The sequence below is a fragment of the Teleopsis dalmanni genome, chromosome 1 (genome assembly GCF_002237135.1).
Source record: "Teleopsis dalmanni isolate 2A chromosome 1, ASM223713v2, whole genome shotgun sequence".
NCBI classification, from domain to species: domain Eukaryota; kingdom Metazoa; phylum Arthropoda; class Insecta; order Diptera; family Diopsidae; genus Teleopsis; species Teleopsis dalmanni.
This window is the reverse complement of record NC_051846.1, coordinates 214,840,208-214,860,922: the sequence shown is the minus strand read 5'-3', so window position 1 is coordinate 214,860,922 and position 20,715 is coordinate 214,840,208. Positions and strand designations below refer to the sequence as shown.

Here is a 20,715-nt window from a genome sequence, read left to right as displayed (position 1 = left end):
TCCCATAAAAGCACTTTCGCTTAGCTTCATTGGATTGATTAATGACAGCCAGACTCAATGCTCTCTTCCGCTGGTCTGGAATTGACATACGATACGTCATCACAACAAATTAGGATGTATCAGTCCCCATTTCGATTGATTACATTTGCTCTAACTCAAACTTCGATTAAGGGTTCTTCTCATATCTAGTAGGGATGATTGTACTCTAAATAGAATAGCTTCTGTTAACACAGTAGAAGTTTACACTTATGGCTCCAAAATATATAAAAGAGTCGGCAGTGGCATATTTTCCCCTAAATAAGGTTTTTTGATTACCGAGTGTCTTTCAGGCAAAAGAAACGGCGATTCACTATGCAACAAATTGGGCAACAACAACCGAAGCAAAAATATCCTCGATTTGAATATCGTAATCTTCTCAGACAGCCAAGATGCTATCAAATTTCTGGTAAACGCTACAGCTACATCCGTAACAGTTCCAGATTGCCGGCTTCTATTAACTAGTCAGGTACACGTATCAGCTTACAAGTGTATATAGATACAGAGATATTTTAGGCAAGTGCAGAGCAGACGAGCTAGCCAAAACAGGCACTTTGGTCATAGACATTCATTTATCGCATATTGATATCCTACTTGTAAAGACCAAACTGGCAATCAAATAAAAATATTTCAGTATAGCTCCAATCAGATTACTAGATCGACCTAGTCCAAACTGGACAAGAAACTCAACAATTAGTTGCTTCAACTAAAGTGTTACCTACTCAACAGTACTATATCGGTATTGACAGATTACTGCATACTAGTAAAATATGAAATGAAATTGGGTTTACTGTATGACTTTTGTCTAGGACTTATGACTTTGTGTCAGTGTCCACCACTGGGTAAAAAAAGATTTGATGTCTTTGAGGCATCTTTTCTTCCCAAACTAATAGAGCAGTCGTCCTGCAAAATAAGGGATTTGATCAAGTTTATAGAGTTGTCAAATTGGTTCACTTTTAGTTGAATGGAAGAGTCGTGCCTTTCAGCGATCCCTTTGGGAATCTTTTTTATTTAAGCACAAATGGACTTTTGGCAAAAGACTGTCACTCTAAACTAACCTAACCTATATCTGAGTTGAATAGTGCGACTGATATAATACTTGTCAGGATATTTTGCCATGAGGAATTTAACAGTAATGAAACAACTGAGGAACTGCGAAAGAGGGTAGTTTGTTTAACTTTCGTTTAGGCACTTAATTCTTTATTAAACAATAAAATTAGAACAAATAAATGGAATGCCATTTCTGGTAGCTTTAAAAATTTTATTAGTTTGAAATTTTAATTTTAATCAAACAATTTTCTAATGCTGTACTGCCATGAAATATGAAAATTAGAAGCATCGAATGTGGAAAATTGTAACATATAGACATTATTTTTATAAAGTTTTATGCTTAAATGGAACTTAAAGTTAAAATAGAATGTGCATATTTAACGAAAATTTATTTTGCTCTCCTGTCACCACTTGGAGTGCTTCCTGCTCGTATATTTCGATACCAGAGCTCATCTGCATGCGACGGGCGGTCTTGATTTATATTTTTAAATTACGCCCCGTTCATATGCAAAGTTCGATCGATTCATGTGCAATGAAAGCAGATAATTCCAAAAATTATTACGGAAAATTAAAATAGCAGTCAAAGTTGATAAGAGCAAAAGTTATTGCCAATAAAATATATTTTGGATGAGTTAAAAGCAAATATCTACGACCGAGTGTGTTTGAAACTTATTTTGCTCGCATGTGTCAGCAGATGAATTATTTCGGTATAAATAGGATTATATATTTAATATGTTGCTTAAATTAAAGTCTACTATATATAAATCTCTCATTATGGAAATAAGCAAATTTTTTTAAATGCAACATGACAGGACTAATTAAAATCTTTTGAAATGAACTAGTTGATAGTATTAAAAAAATATTACAATATTCAGAGAATTAACATGAAAAGCCACCAGGCACTGCGATTTGAAAGATCTATTGTATGGATAACATATCATAATTTACTTATAAGTTCAGTCTCCTGTTGTCTAGGAGGTCGAAACAGGAAGCATCGTAAGCTACGTCAATAATATGAGATGTCGGATAGTTGGATATGAATGGAAGTCATTAAGAGAATACCACATTTAGAAGTTTTGTCAAAACAGAAATCCTAGAGAAGTTTTATGAGAAAGAACACGGACAACCTCTTTGGAAAGTTAAATATACATAATATTAGAAAGAAGATTATGACAGCGGATAAAATATTTGTGTCAAATTGATTAAGTTATTTAAGCAAATCGATAGAATAAAACACAGGATTGGGTCATACTTTCTATACAATTATAGTTTGTTTCATCTAATTTTCATTTCACTGTTATTGCTTTAATCATGTTCTTATCCATTTTAAATTAAAAATTGTAATTAAATGTATATCATTTTTAATTTTTAAGTTTGATTAAGCTATAAATAAGCAGGAAGGCTCAAATAATTTCCCTTTGCATATAGCTAATTTTCGTACTTCAATAATTGAATAATTGAATAGGTATTTTTATTGGTTTTATTGGTTTGTTATTTTGAGTCAGTCTTTTAAACATAAATCCTTCAAAATTTGTTAAGTGAAGATGAACTTCAATAGAACGTAGAACGTTGATACGTTTTTTACATATTTTTTTATTTTTTGTTCAATTAACAATAGTTACTAATCTCTCTTAATAAATTGATTTTAAGTTACATCACAGTGCACTAGCTTTTAAAATATTTAGCCAACCTTTAAAATATTTTAGTAATTGCAAGATAAAGCAAGTCAAATCAAAAAACCCTCAAAAAATAGAATAACTATTAATAAAAATTATAAACACTTGAATCTATATCTATATATTAATTTTTGAATTACTAATAAGTATAATTAATATAAAGTAATTTATTTTTACTTAATGAGATGCATAACAGCTTCTTTTATTATAGTTAATATACTTATTTATTTGGAGTAAAAATTTTGAATGCAACACTCTAGATATTCACCTACACTTCACATATGAATATTACTATATTGATGTTACTAAACCTTTAACCATATTTACGTTTACGAATGTTCTGACCTTTAATATAATATTTAATATTTTGCTCGGTAACTTGGTAACGTTGATGAAATATCAAACTAAAAATTTTGTTAATGGAAATTTATCTCTGTGAATAAATCTAAACTGAGAATATTGTACGTTGTTTATTTAGGTATTTTTTACTGCATACTAGTAAATAACAAATATTTGAAATATCTTTTCTCTGCAAGTTTAAAATCTGTTACAAAAACATAATCCGCAACAGACAGACGAAACGCGCGGCTAATTTGAGTAGCATTTCAAAGTCATTACGTATTCAGCTCTAAATTTCTGGAAACCCAACAAATTCAGAGTAAACTGATGCACAATAAGGCTCTTTGGCAAGTTCGCTAATAAATTGGCCAAATTAATGGGCTAAGCACAACGTAAATTGAACTTTAAGAACAATATTAGCACTTCAAAGGTTACTCATAAAAAATTCATTCTCGTTTTTAATCTTTTAAACAAATTAATCGCTGTTCCTTAATGTAAAACTTTTTTGTTCGGAACGTCGCTATAGAAGGGAGGCAAATGTAATTTGGGTGCGACTTCTGCCCACTTTTACCCAAAGTTGAATGTTATTTTTCGTTTGAAGAAAAAAAAAATATAATGAAAATTCGTTCACATTTTGATAAATTTAGGTGAATGTATTGATTTTTGGATCTCTCTAGGCATGTGGTGGCAAAATTGGTGATGGAAAAAAGAGGAAATTCAAAGCCCTCATTTGGGCAGTGCCGGCGTTCAATGTGAGGTCAATAGTGTCGTGCCGTAGTGCCGTCATAGCACAACTCATTTCCACATGGTTTGACATTTTGATCTCTCTATTAAAAAAATAATAATAGTAATGGCACGAAAGAAATAAGTGGGAAGCAAGGCAAAAGTGACAAAAAAAGAAAGAAAAACCAACCAACTTACAGCACTCAATGAAGCGCAAAAATCGTACAAATATTTTGATTTGCTGCAAAGCAAACAGACTGTGGTACAAAAGGGCAAAAGGAACGAAAACGAGCGAAAGGAGCTTGGACTAGGGCAGAATTGATGCAATTATAAAAGCCCTTCACTGCTCGAGCCGTATTGGATCGACGAGCAGCAGAGACCCACTGGATGAACCAACCGTAATGTGCAGTTAAAATTATATTAAAAACATGAATGAATCGTAGGAATGCTGGTTACGGCTGAATGAAAGCCATTAAATACACAAGTGGCGTTTATGACTTCCATTATTGAAATCCGCAAATGAAAAAAACAGATATTTAGCAGATTTAAAAGCCATTGAGACCATTTTAAACAACAGATACCGATGATTAACATATTTATTCCCGTTCAAACATATTTGCAGCATGCAATAGCAAAATTTATTTTGTTAGTTTAATTTATGGGAAAATTTTGCATAACATTTCAGATAAGCTGACAAGTTGAAAAGTTGAAAATATGTATTTCCAAATGAAATACTCGTGGACTGACAAGGGAAAAAGCTCAAATTTCGTCGTCATTTTGAACAGTTTGATTATCTGTTGACTTTTGCCCATGTGTTTACTTTCGTTTAAATTTAATAAAATTTCATGATAAATAAAATACAATATTTAAACTTCACTTCAAATTAATACCACATCATCATATCATCATATCATCACATCATCACATCATCATAACTGATATCCGCACTCAGTTGTTGTGTTAATGGAATTTATTACTTTTCAAAGTTATCACGTAAAGAACAAGGGATCGGAGGCAAATTTTTAGAAAAGTTTAAATTTATTTTATTTAAATATAAGTTTCAATCAATTTTATTTCGCATTGAAAATATAACTCAATCGTTTTACTGAAAATAAACCAGTTGCCGAGGCATCTTAACACTCAGAAGTGCAGCAAACTTGTCGTTCGGAATTGTAGAAGCTTGCTGCAAAAGATACATATAAGGAACCTAAATATGTACGAGGATATGTTTTGCGATATGCTAAACGTAATTTTGTATTACGACTTTTCTCTGTTATAAATTCAAAGCAGGTGGATTGCTTGATTGCATGATTGCATATCAAATAGAATTGGAAGCACTGGGAATTATGCATTGCTCAGTCTACTTTATCAAACAAGAATGAAATTATAATTAAAATAACTAACATTTTCGATATATTCCATAACATACAGTATTATTTAAAATTAATGCAAATTTACTTGTAAATATTTTACATTTTTAAGTTTTAAATCGATTTATAGCATTTCATCTATCCTAAGCTAAAAAATTAATTATATAAGAATATATAAAAGGAATACTTAAATATTTTTATCATATTTTATAATGATTCTATTAAAAACGTACGTAGTAAAATTTAAAAAAAACACTACTACATTTTGTATTAGCAAGTGAAAGACACTTCTCGGTCAACCTAGCCGATGTAAAGAAACACCATATTCTGGGAAGTTGTTAACAGGGTCCACTATAAAGCTATCCTTAGCCGCTAGCCTATTCCTTTTATACTCATAATAGAAGTTGTTGGAACTTTGAAAAAATAGAAACAATCAAGCATTTCTGCTAAGTTTCCCCAGCTTTCGATTTCAGAAGTAACGGTGTTATAAGGAAGTGATTTTTTGATAGTTTGTCGGACTGTTCATCGGCAAGGACGAAAAATCTGTTAAATTACTTTAGTTCATTAGAATAATTTTAGTTTTAATCACTTCAGGGTTTGAGTAGAGAATTGAGAAGAATTCTCTAGTAAAAAGATAAAAATTCATTAATTATGGGAAGTGGAATGATATTGTTATTCGCTGTCCTGTTACTACAACCAATCAGGAAATTAATACATTGAAAGAGAAAAGATTCATATAAATTATTCAAAGAAAAATTTATAAAATCCAATACAAGGTAATATTATTCAGTTGCTTAAATTAACGCATCAGTGATCTCTAAAAAGTGATCAAATGTATCCATGTATGATAATTAGTAACTTTTGATACGGTATCCTAGTTAAATAAATAAGACTTTAAATATTTAAATTGAAAAATGTGCTTATTTTATTCATTTCTATATACATTATGACACTTTACGTGGACCATAACTAGTAATCGAATCCATCGATTGCGAACCGATATCATTTAGTCTATGATATCATAGAACCGATATCACCTCTACGCACCGAATTTACTTCCACGACAAGCTTGCACTCGTTTGAATAATTTAAATAACTCGATTCCAATGCTATCGAAGTTTCAATATCAAAAGCTAATAATCATAATTATTAGCTAATATGTTAAAAAGAATATCCTTGAATAAATGCAAAACTGTGGCAGAATTTAATGATTGATCGGTTTTAAATATCCTTAGACATTTTGAGTGTACGAAAATACCTATATTTTAATAAACTTAATATTCGGGTTATAATTCATTCTACGGTTGGGTGTAGAGTCTTGGCCACCATAAACGACGACTTTCTTGTATTTAAACCATGTCTCCCGTGTCTCCTATTATTATCTCTACTCGTGTGGCAATCCTATATTAATATTACTCTTATTTTTAAAATAAATTATAATATTTACTATTTTAAAATATTCAGAACGTTAACACGTGGAATCTTAGTCGAAGTTAAAATACCAAGCCACCAGTCCACCAAATTTATGCTAAAAGTTTTTTTATAAATAAAAGTTATAGAAACTTTTGCTACCACCGTCTTTTTCCTGATTTCTGTATTTATCTAATATAATTTTATGACAACATTTTCTATTCCCTGTATTCCTAAGAACATTGTCGACACATATCCAAACGAGTCGTTAAAACAAAAAAATAAACTAAAAAACTTTTCTAAGCGTACAATTAAATTACCGTAATAAATATAAATTTGAATTGAGTATTGTTGGCTGTGGGAAACCTCATGAAAAACCTAAACAACATTAAACGGAACCGAACTCAAACAGAACCGTTTCAGAACGTTTCCAAACTTTTGTTATTAAACATAAATTTGCGATGAAAATTGCTCCACAACAGAGACCACATAAAATTATGATTACTGCATATGTAGGTATGGTATGTATGTATATATGTGTACGTATGTAAGTACTTTGATGGGATTAAAAATTACTTGAGTTGCAGTTTTGTGGTTTTTGACTAATTTAATTTTTTTTGTTAATTTTAAATGCCTTTTAATACAGTTTAAGCAATGCAGGAAAAAAGGATAAGAAAAGAAATTATTTCACTTTCTAGAGAAATCCTTACATTCTGTAAGACTAATAATAATGAGCGCAGTATGTGGAAACTTTACTCTGTGAACATACGTTCAATCATTTTCGCATGAAGCAACCAACTCGATAACAAAGTTTGGAAAAAGTTTGGAACATTTGGAATTCTTCTTCTTGCAATAAATCACATATTTCTTGAAATATTACAAAACACCTACCTGTACAGATGTGTGTTTCAGAGCAAATATGCGAAAAGATCGGAAACAAATGAATTTTTCTGTGTTGTGTAATATGAAATTTGCCTACTGAAACAAGCTTTGGAGCAAGTGCAGAATTCGTAAAAGTGATTACAAAACTGAAGTCTGTGAAGTTAGTAGAAGTCTGAAATTTAACATTCCTGCGCTCTGCACAGAACCTTCACTACATTAAGAAATTAAACAATTTCATTGTGTACGAAGACGAGAGGGGTGTTTGCAGCAAATGTACTGCTATTTTAATATACAAGAAGCTAAAATTTTAAACAAAAAAGTTGAAGCAGAACTGATTAATTGTAGCAAAAGTTTGTAATTTTCCACTTTTTCTTCCTTTAAGTTTTCACAAGTTGATAAATTATTAAAATTGTTGAGTTTTTTTGAATGTTATGAAATAAAACATGAAAAAAAAAAATTTACATTTTGTAGCACTTAAATGATGATCTTTTATAACAAAAATCTTTAAAGATATATATGATCATTTCAAATATTCAATTAGTTCGACTGATTTATAATTTTTCACTATTTGAACTTTTTACTTGATGCGAACCAAATATTCAAATAATTCGATCTATTCGAGATTTTTGATTCGAATCCGAATATTCATATTCATTAAATACTTTAAATATTAATTATTCTCCATTCCTCTATTTTAAAAGCAATTTTTTAGTGTCTTATATGTAGATTAATTTATAATATAGTAATAAAAAATTTTACTTACAAATAGTTGTTTTCTTCTGCCTTTAATTGTTAACAAATAGCTCCCAGCCAAAAAATTTCAGTAATTGAAATGCCAGATAAACCGGAATTAAAGTTATGATCACGATCATGTAATGGAGCCAACTTTCTGTTATATTATCCGTCATCACTAAAAATAAAATTAAAAAGTAGGTTTTAAAACTGAAAGGATGTATTATCTCATTATAGTTGGAACTTAAACATATGAACATTTTAACTTTTTGTAGAAATCTTTAATGAATTCGAATGCGTATTATTTGATCACAGAATGACAATTACTAGAACGTTATAACGCTAGATTTTATTTTATTTTCAAATTGTTTATGAATTGTAAATAGGTTTACCTATTTTATTTAGGTGTTGCTAAATAATAAAATGTTTGAGTGTAGGATATATAAAGTATCGCGACTAGGAGATCTATTATACTAGTCTTTACTAGTACTGCTTTTCATTATAAAATTCCATCCAGGTATGTTGCCTTCAAGTATAGCAGCCGGATTGTTTATGTTTTTGTGTGATATTAAGTATTTTTTCAAGTATTTTTAGCTTTTATGTATCAGTTCAGCAAATCTGCACATAAGATTTGATGCAGTCTAAGTCTACAGTGTCAATGTCAAAATTTGTTCTTGGTAAGTCAATGCCAATGCCTCTTTTGTCTTGATGCTCAACTGATCACATTTCTAAGTACCTTTAAGTATCTAGAAACGAGATAAGATAACTTTCAGAGGATATCAAAATGAATTAAACATTTTTTAAGGAATTCAGAATTTTGATGTGATCATAAAAATAAACAAAAACAATTATTAGATGTATTTGAATTTGCAAAAACGCAGCGGGACACCATGCAATTTAAATGAATATTAGCAGAAAACAACTTGGACTTAAAACCAACCGGACTAAAGATCGAATGAAGTTTCATTGGTTTGATAATGTAAGACAGTAGTAAGAAGTTATCAATTAAAAAACGATGGTACTAAACACAATAAAATGTTCGTAAATGAATATAATGTTAATGATTTATTGGCTCCTTAAGTTAATCACTACTCAATCAAAAGAGAATTTAATCATCTCAAATTGATAACTCACTGTAGAGATTCTCATTTATTACATATATATCAGTTTTTGATTAATCGCCATCATTTCTTTTCTATATATCTGAACATTTTTCATATGAACCAACAGAATATTACTTTTTTAATTAGAATGGTTCAAATTTTGTGATCTAACTATCTAACTATTTTGTGAGCTAACTATTGTTCTAAAAGTTTTTACCTTTGGATTCCAGTACTGCATATGTAATTTTACCAATCAATGAAGCTAGTTGTATTTATTTTAGGAGACGTTAACAGGTAATCAAAAATCTAATTATGAATGTGGTATTGGCTTTCATCGGAGCGAAGCACTGCGACCATGGTTGAAATTCCTACGGAATTCAAAAACTATTGTAAATTACAATGATAAAAATATGTACTGTACACGTTCTGTTCAATTTAGATTGTTTAACTTTAGTGGTATCTATTTTTAGAAGTAGTAAAAATATTATCAGTTTTATCATGCGACATAGATATTGTGAGCCTTTAAGTCTATTTAAACATTTAAGAAATGCCGAAAAACTTGGGTAACTTTGTTATCATTTTGTAGGATGGTTTTTCGATTTCAACAAACATATTTAAGTATTTTAGAGTACTAATTTTGCAGTTACGTGTTATCACATCTCAAAATTTTAGATTTTGAAATTTCGAAAAAAAAGCATTTTTTCATAAACTTTTCAATAATGGCTTATATAAAAAAAATCTGTTTTCAAGGTTAAAATCGTAATTAAATTTGAAAACCAGAGTTCTATTATTCTTTAATTATGCATTTCCATTACATGGGCTCGTAAACTTTATGAAGTCCAATTAATTTTGGTTGTTACTCAGATTAGAGAGCAGCTGTTATTTAAAGTTTATTTATGATTAGGAAAACTACAGTATTTCGACGACTATATCTTAACGGAGTCAATTTAATATTTATTACTTTTTCGTGATTTTCGTTTAAAAATTTCACATTACAGAATTAAAATTGCATGCCAAGCAGATGGAATATTCAAACCAGTTGGATTTCATACGAATTTAAAAATATCTAGAAATTCGGTCACAAAACGGAACATTTGAGTATTTGCATATTCCCCCTCCTCCGCCATGTACATTAGAATACATAGAAATAACACACACCGTTGGTTGACATGTGTGAAAACAAATAATTGTTAACTTGACTGACATATTTTAAAAAGCGAACAATGAGATATGAGGAGATAGACGGATGCATTTCACATTTCCATTTTAACCTTTGAAAAATGATACAACTGCAGTTTGAGGAAGTACTGTTCCCAACTGTTCGAGACTGAGTGCTGGCTGGGTTTGTGCTCCAATTTAAAAATGTATGAACACGAATGTAAATTGCGAGCTGGAATAATGGCAATGAATTTCAGATTTTACACAGATTCATTCCATTTTGAGAGCTTATATAATTTTAATTGTTCGTTTCATTGCTAAACTTACTTCAATGCTTTTCTAGTTTAAAGATTAGATTTTAAATATTTTTATTGAAAATTGTCACGTATTAGAGCGAAAACTATAAAACATCTTCCCTTTGGCTTTGAAATTTATGGTCTTTTTACTTTTGACAATGGCGGGTGCCAAACATCAGCCACCTATGCTGTTCTATATTACCCCACAAACCCAAAAGCAATAGATTTTTGTTGAAAGTCAGCATAAAGTGAAAATTCATGTTGCCATTATTCACTAAAAATATAACCAATATATTCCAGCGTCATCGCCAATATCGCTAGTAACGTTGGCAACGCTGGCAACGCCATCTCCATCATCATTGTCGTCATCATCATCATGACCAACATCATTACTGTTGGCGTCATTACAGGAATCAAGCTGTGAGTTTAAAGCATGCAAAGTTTATGGAATGGCAAATGTTCAATAAAATAGCTTAAATTTTAATTTATTGTAAAATGCATTCGTCTGTAATGTCAAAAGTAATGCGCTTCGCAATGGCAAATGCAAATAGCGAACAGCGAACAGCAAATACTGGTGTAAGATACAATAACGAACGACTCGGAGAAGATGAAAAGATAAAATCGGTGAAGATGTCTTACCTTTTTATTGTCTTTTAACAGTTCAAGTCGAGTGCCAAGTTACAGTGCAGTTCATGAGATGGAAAGGTGCTTGGCAGAAGCAGCAGCAGAGGAGAAGATGTGCACCAGTACAGAAGAAAACATTTCAATTGTCATAAATTTTTGAATACGATCATTCGATTATCCATTTTAATTGATACGGGCTTTGTACGAATTCTCCCATCCCTTCACTTATTTCTTTTTTTCGAAAGACAGATGTGTGGGAGATACTGCCGAACCGAAACAAGTAATGAGATGGTATTACATTATAAAACGGTAATTAGCAACTAAGTTGGTTTTTATTGATAAAAGAAAAAAAGCGACGTTGATAAATGGAGTAAAAGCATCGTTTGGGGTATTGAATTCCTTTGTGGATGCTACGTTCAAATGCGATTCGAGCTCAGAGCAAACACTTGCAATTTTAAATTTCCTTTTAATGTCACAGTGCATTTAAAGATTTTATACAGTTTGTTAATATCAAGTGCAGCTATTATCTAACTTGTACAATATAGAGTCATGAGTTATGAATAAATGAGGAAAAGTAAGTAAAGGATAGGAAATACGAGTACAAGAACTTAAAACAATTTAAGAGGAAATATCTTTTCTGTACATAAAAAAGGCTTTCTAATGTAAGTTAGGAGTTAGAAGTAAAAAAAGTATTTGCTTGTCTAAAGAAAAGCATTTTAATCGCATATAAGAACTTTTAGCAAGACAATTTAGTTTTTAATTAGTGTATTCCAATTTACACAACAGGAACTAAGCTACCATGAAATTAATTTAAGCATTCGTGAATGTATTCAAAAATTATGAAAATAATTTAGAATAGATAATTTGGAATGAAGTAGACAAAAGTATTGAAAAGTACAATCAATAGACTCATACCTGCGTGAGATCTCTGGTACATATTATCATTTACATTCATTTAACGAAACTAAACCCTTTAAAAGTTTGTTTCTTCGCTTTTATGTAATTTATTCGTACATATATTCCGACATTATTACTATTGTAGATAGCTTTTACCTTATTGATAAAAAAAAGTTGCTGTTTAGAAAAAATTAAACAAGCGTTTGTAAAAAAAGAGGCTTAGAACAAATTGAAGCATATATAATATTATGTGAGTAACAACATGAAAGGAAAATTCAAAGTTTACATAATATCCTATATATCAGCGGAAGCAGCACAATATACATATAACGCTTTATGATAAAAATTTTTTTACACAATTCTTAATTGTTTTAATTTTTTAATAACTCATAAATTACGTAGCCACCACAATATGTAGTTAATTCAAATTAAGGAAAACCAGAAGGTTTTTATACCACAACCAAAGGCATGTTAAAGAAGAGTAATCAGAATAGAATAATAAGAACACGAAATATAATAGCAATAATCAGATTTAAGAGACAAAACGAGAGATATGTCGTAAAAAACTATTATTTATCTAGAAAAATAATTGTAAGAATAGTCACGAAATTAAAACATAGGCAATGGCTGAGCAGTGTAACTACTTAGCACTACAGCATGAATTTTCAGTATTTGATATTCAAATTCTAATACAGATAGCTTTTTTTTTGTTGAAATATTACATTAAAAATTGGTATCGGTTAGAAAGAATGAATATAATGAAAAAATAAATAAAATTATAAGAAAATTGATATACAAAGATTACAAATGATTACACATGCGAAGTTACAGCGAAATGTTGGCGATTCATTCTAAACACAGTAAATATTGTCTATGAATTATACTACCACATTTGCATACTAAGCGCCTTCCCTAAATTAATAACAGTCAAAGTACCAACTAATAGCACATAAAACGGGAATCCAAAAACATTTAAGTGAGAATTGATAAAGTCAAAAAACGTCATCTAAAAGCACTAATAAAACATAAAAAAATGCTTTCATAACATTCTTCCATCTGACAATGTTTTAAACAAATATTTTCTGTGATAAAATTGATTATTTTAAATCTTTATAAACTTGTAAAAAAATAATTTTTTATAGTTAATTAAGTTTATATACTCGTAGCTGTGGTTTATGCATTTGTTCTTGTTTACGAATAAATAACAAAAAATGACAAATTAAGTATAATTAATTAATTGACACTCGAAATAACTGTACGTTCAATTTCTTTTTATTAGAAATTATATTTTCGAATTGGACATATTTTTTCTATTACCACTTTTTCTATTCGAAATAGAATTCCTGTCATAGGACATACAATTTATAATTATTTTTATCTATTAACAGAAGCTAGCTCCAGTGAAGTGTTTAAAAATATTAGTTTTTGGCACTTCGAAAATAAATTTTATTACTAAGTGGAGGGAAGTGATTAAATTTTGAATTTAATTACTTTTAAAATTGAAACGGTTAAAATAGTGTTCCTACTTTGAACCTGAAATTTGCAATGAAGCACAAACTGCTCCACATTGCGGTTGCTCTTTGGCAGTCACAGGCGTAAGTGTGAAGTTTAGGTGCAAATATTGTGCATTTTCCACTCCGTCAACTGGAAGAAATGCTTAATTACTGCGCAAATAAATGTTAAAGCTGCACATGCACATGCAACGTTTATATTTAAAATTGAGTGCAATGAAAAGGGCACAGTTGCCTGCATCGGACACCAAAGTAGTAGTATCTCAGAAATTTATTAAATTTGGCATTCAAATCATAAATAATTTATAATCATTTCATGTGTTGGCAAGAGTTATTTGGTTTGCAAATTGAATTTTAATACGGCGTTCGCAGTAAATAAATATCAGCACATAACTACGAATTGTTTGAAACCGCAACATTTTCAATAAATTCCAAAAATTGCTGCATTTCATCTTCATTCGCCCAGATTAAGCGTTTCATGAAGTTTTTACTTTATTTTATAAAATTAAGTTTCACTTCTGAGTTAGAAAGAAGTGTGATGCATCAGAAGGAATATATATAAACTAGAAATTTTAAAAGAACATTTTTAAAAAATTTACATACACATGAAGAGGGCATTCAGAACGAGTAGTTCGTTTCAAGTATTCTGAATATTTGTTAATGGAAAAGTTTTGTATCTTGTCTCTGATTTTTTGACAACAAATATTCGCAAATATTGTAATTGTAATTGTAAAATATTGTAATTGTAATTGTAAAATATTGTAATTGTAATTGTAAAATATTGTAATTTACAACAACTATTCGCAATTTTCAAAAAGTTTATTTGCGCATTAATTTTTAAATGCCTGCAAATATTGCAGTCTTCAATTTGTTGAACTCATCTAGTTTCCACTTAGAGAATTGCGCTATCATCGCGAGATTCGGCGAACTAAACATATCAGTTCCCGCAGTGATAAGCGCTCAACGTGCAAATTGAAACAAAAATATCAAAACCGAAATGCTCAGCATTTCGTGATAATGAAATCAATCATTTTTTAAGTTGCTAATGAAACAATGAAAATGCCTAGCCGCACTATAAAGATCTTGCTTGCATAACCGAAGCGTGAGATAGAGCATTCAAATTAGCGGCAAACCGGTAGATTGTGAGACTGTGAACAAATACGTGTGCACCTACTGAGCGGCTTCCTATGCGGAGTATAGCATACAAAGTCAACGAACTCACCAGGCATTCCAAGCGACCGCGTTTTGTGTCCGAGAAACTTGTAAATGAGTCAAGTCAAGCCAAACAACCAAGCCAAGCCAAGTCAGGCAGCAGAACAGAAACAATACGAAAAGTAGAAATTAAATTTTTATGTCTTTGATTGATTTAACAATTCCGAAACAAAGCAGTAGAACTTGAAGAAATTGCTTTTGACATTAATATTAACCATTTCTTAATTATTTATTTACAAAACTCGTGCGGTTGAAAAAAACGCGGCTCAGCAAAAAACACTGCTGACACGATTTCAAACCGGTAAAAAATCATTGACATTGGCCGTACGATCACACAATTCAACTGGAAGGCGCAGCGGATAAGTGAACGCGTGTTAACCTCTTATCGGCTTCAAGGGAAATAATTGAAATATGCAAGATAATTAAACGGCAGTAATTGGATTGTATACGTAGATGTAGATAGTGCTAAATGGTATTGCTTACTCAGCCAAAAACAGCTGGCAAAATTGAAAAAGTTAAATGCATCGAAGGCGATGGAACTGGCGAGACGAGAAATACAAACACTTTGCAAATAAATGTTTATTTTTAATTGTTTGGTAATAAATGTATTTATTGTAAGGATTATAAAAACAATAAAAATCTATAAGTATGGTTTTCCTGGATTACATTCCATATCATTTATATATCGATTAATTTTGTGCACGTAATGCTAGTTGTTAGCGTTCTCAAGCAATAATTCAGGCTGTTAGGCTATTTCTCATAATAAGTATATTTAGATTAACGGCGAAAACTATTTTCAGTTCAGTTGAGGCCTCCTAATATATTCAAAAAACTAATATGATCCTTTATACCGAAAATATATATATTTTAAATTAATGTCATTAGTATTTGATTATATTTATTTGCTAAATATATGTCTCTACAATATATCTATAATCTGTACATAATTTCGTTGTTGAGCAACAGGCGTTATATAATTAACGTCGTGATAGATACACATAAATATATCCCACTCAAAAATAAGTTCTTACATGCGTCTACTAATGAACAGCAGATGGAATTAATGTAAAAATTTTTACAAGCAACTCATTAGCTTAGAAACTACAGATAATGTTCATCATAACTAAGTAGATGCCAGCAATTGGTTAAGAGAAGTAATAAATTGAAAATGGAAATGATATCATGGGACAAGTTTAGGTACCTCAAAGAAGGTAAGTTTGATACTGTGATGGGTTCAAATATTACGCCGCTTGCGTCAACAGATTTTTTCATAGATTTAGTTTTAGTATTAACAGAGTAAATGACATATTGACAATTTAGTCATTAATCTAATCTAATTTATCAAACACTATATAGGTCGATATTAGTCAATTTAAAAAGATGGCGTTTTATTTCCTTATTATTTCAATGTATTGGACGATTGTGTTAAGAAGACATTCTAAAATAGTAGTAAGAGCAGCATGAAGACAGAAATTAGGTTATCTTAAAATTTGTATATTTTAAACATATTCTATATGCTCTAGTTTATAACAAATGGGGAATACCTAAAACCTTATCGAAATGGACCTGACACACTGCCTTTTAGAAATAAATAGATGCAGTTGGTCTTTAAATTATTGGTATTTAGTAAACTCGTTTATTTCTTAATCACATTACTTATTGGCGCTGGTATTTAGGAGGCTTTGTATTACATTTGGTACAAATTTCTGCAACCTATTATTCTGATACATAGCACTATTTAAATTAATATTGTCTTACAGTTAAAAATTAATTTCGTCTTAATTGATTTAATTTAAAAAATAAATAAGAATAATTAATAAAATAATTAATTTTTTTAAAAAATGTATAAGCACAAAATATTTAAGTTAAAATTTTGAGCCATTCTGAGGCATTCAACAGACCTTATTCCACATAAATAAATTAATTTTAAGCTAATGGCAACACTATGTTTTCTTTCCACTGTTCCAAAGCAATAAAGGAGTCCGGCATATGAAAAACTCATGAAAATTCCTCACTGACATTTTAAAACACAAAGCACAAAATTTGTTTTATTTTAACGAAATATCTTTAAATAATATTATACAAAATTTTTTCGAAAAATATGAATGATTTTTTTATAAACACGTATTTGTATATAATTACCAATGTTTAGTTGATTTGATATCCCACGGAATGTTTTGTTAACTTTTATGAATCAAACAGCTGTGGCAGAATCTTGCAAAAACATTAACACGGAAAACCACAAAAATACATAAAACAACAAGTTTGCAAGAACTAATTTCCACAGGTTGTTTATGTGATTAAATGCAATAATTCACAAATTATTATTAATATAAATAAAAATTGTTTATAAACGCTGTTAAGCGTGTTTATTGCACTCCGTTGCACATAAATTCATTTACACATACAAAAACCTTTGACATTCACTTTTATATTGCGATTGCTTGCATTTACTTTTTTACTCAAGAAATGCATACAAATTATATTTTATATAATAAAACTTTTAAATTAACCTTTTTTCGTATTTATTGTTAATTTAATACTATTAAAAACCGAAGTTTATTTAACGACAAGCAGCAAGCACACATCCACAACCTATACGCACTACATTTCACAGAAAACTGAATGGTTTCACAAATATACATTGTTCACATACCCACAAACTGCTTTGGCGCAAGTATTTTGTTTCGTTTCGTTTCAAGTTTAATTTGTTTCTACACATACGAGCGCTAGCACTGAGTTCTAAATATTAAGTTATTGAACAAAGTAATAGATTAGTTTGAAAATGATTACAAGTTTGAAATACATAGATTATTCGAAAATTTTAAATAATTTAGGTAGAACATGTTAGGTGTGTATCAATTTAAACAATTTATTGTTACAGATACATTCATATATCAACTCTGTTTTGAAACAGTATATGAAATACCAAGCAAAGCCAACAGAAAACAAATGAAAGTTGAAGTAAGAAGGTGTCAGCTGTTAGTTCAAAGCTACCAGTTTATTAAAAAGTATTAAATTATTTAAAATAAAAAGCATGAAAAAAATGAATTTACATATTATTTTGCTCAGCAAAAATTATAAGTTAGTGAGTGATAACTTTTAACAATAATTTGTAAAATATTTGTTCTGTACAATAATTGTTAATACTGAGTGACGTGCTGTGTAGACTGGCAACAGATTAGGCGTTCTAAAGGTTTACGCGCATAAACCGTTACTTCATATTTCAATGTCACAACAAAATGAAAGAAGAGGTACTGAATGCAATGCAATTAAACTGTATTCAAATATTATGAAATTAATTCCTAGATTTATTACATAAATTTTTATTTTATAACAAATATTGTTTTTGAAATATAAATTCACAAAATTAGCTGGGTGTTGATTATATAATAAGTTACATATATAATATTTCGTATTTACTTATCTTTGGTGGGGCCACTGCATTTAACTGATTGATTTGCACATAAACTAAAATATGTTGTTTATAGAAAGATATTAACGGCAGAACTTAACCTCTTTGAATAAAAATTCATCCTCATAGCTAACACAATAAAAACAAAACATTTCGTCTATCATAATGTATTGTTTCATTAGTCGCATTAATTTAAATTGATGGATTGCGTCAATTTTAATTTTGTACATTACTTCACAAAAATACTAACAAAAATATAAGTGATTTACTAAATATTAAAAAAGGAATAATTTTGTCGTGGCTTTTTCTAGCAACTTGGTCAAATTATCCTGCAGTCGTGAAAGTTTAAAGCTCTTTATAACTTTTTGGCAAATTTTAATGTTCTTTTTATATTACGGTCTTTTTTAATGTTAATACGGTATTCATAATTGCACTTCTTATTAATACGGTGTTTGTCCTTGCTGAAGCTTTAAAAGCTTTAATATAGTTTTAACACGAACCTTTAAATCGATTTACCTCTCATATACCGTAATATCTTTACCCTTTAATTTTACCTTTGCTGACTTCAAATGTCGTAAAAACTAAACTTCATACCTTATAAGCAAAAATATTCCGTATTTTTATTATTTAAAAATTACTTATATTATTTAGTTGAAATTGTTTTTTTTTATTAAATAAAAACAGAATTAAAAATATATTGACTGTATATACTTAAATTTGCATGTTCTTTAAGATGCCCACTTCATTCGACTTTCCACCAATGCCGAATTTAAAAACTTATTTAACTTTTTGCTTCCGTTAATATCATTTACTATGCAAATCCTCTTACAAAGCTCTGAGTTTACCTTAAACAAATAAAAACGCATTAAATAAATTATCATTAAATAATGTTTAAATTAATTTAAAATTACTTTCCTGCAATCGCTCACACAAACGAAATTACATTCGTTGAAAATGTAAACTTTTTATGATGACAACGCATGTGACGTGTGGTGAGGCAAATTTTTTTCAGTTTGTACGCAATTCAAATTAAACTAATTTGCTTTTCATATATTTCATATATTTCCACTCTCTCCCAGCCTCTTTCACATCCATAGACTGTAGTCATAGCCGTCTCACTTTGCCTCCTCGCAGAATACCTCAAGGCAACTTGCAACTGCGAAAAGTAGTGCTCGGCACATTTATTCCACATTTTTCCATCATAATACCACCGAATCTATGCCTGCCTGCCCATCTTCCCAAAGGAAGCGGATCTCTTCAGTGTTTGTCTGCTGCCACCGGTGTTGTTGGTTTTGTTGTTGTTAATTCTGTAATCCTGTTTTTTTTTTGTAACACACTCATTGCTAATTAACAACTTTAACGTGTTTTCGCGTTTCGCTTTCAAAGAAAAAATTATTTTTTGAAGTTGCTGTTCCGGTTGCAGCACGAAGGACGCAGCACAAAAGCAAATGAGGCAATAGTTTTCTTTGAGTGTAACCACAGTGACGTAGTCAGTTTAAAAAGAGGAAGTCCACAAGTCCAATTTGAAATGTATCTACTTTTCGTATGTTTTCACAGATGAAACAGAGGAGCAAATATGTCTATCAGGATGTTTGCTTAGCGTACACGCCATTTTGTTTGTATTCATTTTAGTCGCAATCGCAATCATTCACTCTATTCGAAATGTATTCGATTTGAACAACTGCTTTTTCGCTAGGTGAAAAGTTTTTAGCTTGTTGTAAATCATTTAAAATTTATTTGGTTTTTCCCCGAATACTTAAATTTGCTCGATTAGAGTTCATAGGTCGGCGTCTCTGCTCATTTTGTCATGTAAATAAGAAAAAATTTTTTAAAAATTGTATATATTTTTTTTGTATATTAAATGAATAATAAATATAGTCTATATTATGACCTATTCAGGATCGTGGCAAAGAGAGGATATTTTATTAATATTTTATATAATTATTTTTTTTTACAGTGATTTTGAAGTTCACTAAATATATCCCTATATTTATCTCAAGTTTTTTTGACATGAAAATTGAAGATTTAAGAAGACTGAAATAATGTGCCCTATTACCACATTTGTCTTATTTTCATTTTCAAACATTAATTTAAACCATTTTTACGAAGGCTTCTTCTGATATTCCCATGAATTGTGCTACTTTAATTGGATATGTAAAAAAGCAAAGATAAAAATGGGTTAATCATATAATTATAATGTTAGATGATAGACCATAAAGTAACATTTGTAGTGGTCTTCCTATTCTCTTCAAGTTAACAATAAATCAAGTAATAATAATAA

General features: G+C 29.8%; 1 protein-coding gene across 3 annotated transcripts; it reads right to left on the bottom strand.

The window, feature by feature from the left end:
• Window positions 1–8,255: 8,255 nt before the first annotated feature.
• On the bottom strand, window positions 8,256–17,743 carry LOC119671940. 3 transcript variants are annotated; one of them, XM_038082833.1, is made up of 3 exons: window positions 17,162–17,244; window positions 16,921–17,033; window positions 8,256–8,396 (listed from the first exon to the last, which is right to left on the bottom strand). In XM_038082833.1, the coding sequence occupies exon 3, from the start codon at window positions 8,392–8,394 to the stop codon at window positions 8,272–8,274; it is 123 nt and encodes a 40-aa protein (XP_037938761.1). In that variant the 5' UTR covers window positions 8,395–8,396; window positions 16,921–17,033; window positions 17,162–17,244; the 3' UTR covers window positions 8,256–8,271. The 3 variants fall into 3 exon arrangements, with proteins under 3 accessions (XP_037938761.1, XP_037938762.1, XP_037938760.1); XM_038082834.1 differs by lacking the exons at window positions 16,921–17,033; window positions 17,162–17,244 and adding an exon at window positions 17,676–17,743; XM_038082832.1 differs by lacking the exons at window positions 16,921–17,033; window positions 17,162–17,244 and adding an exon at window positions 15,030–15,380.
• Between the last annotated feature and the right edge of the window lie 2,972 nt (window positions 17,744–20,715).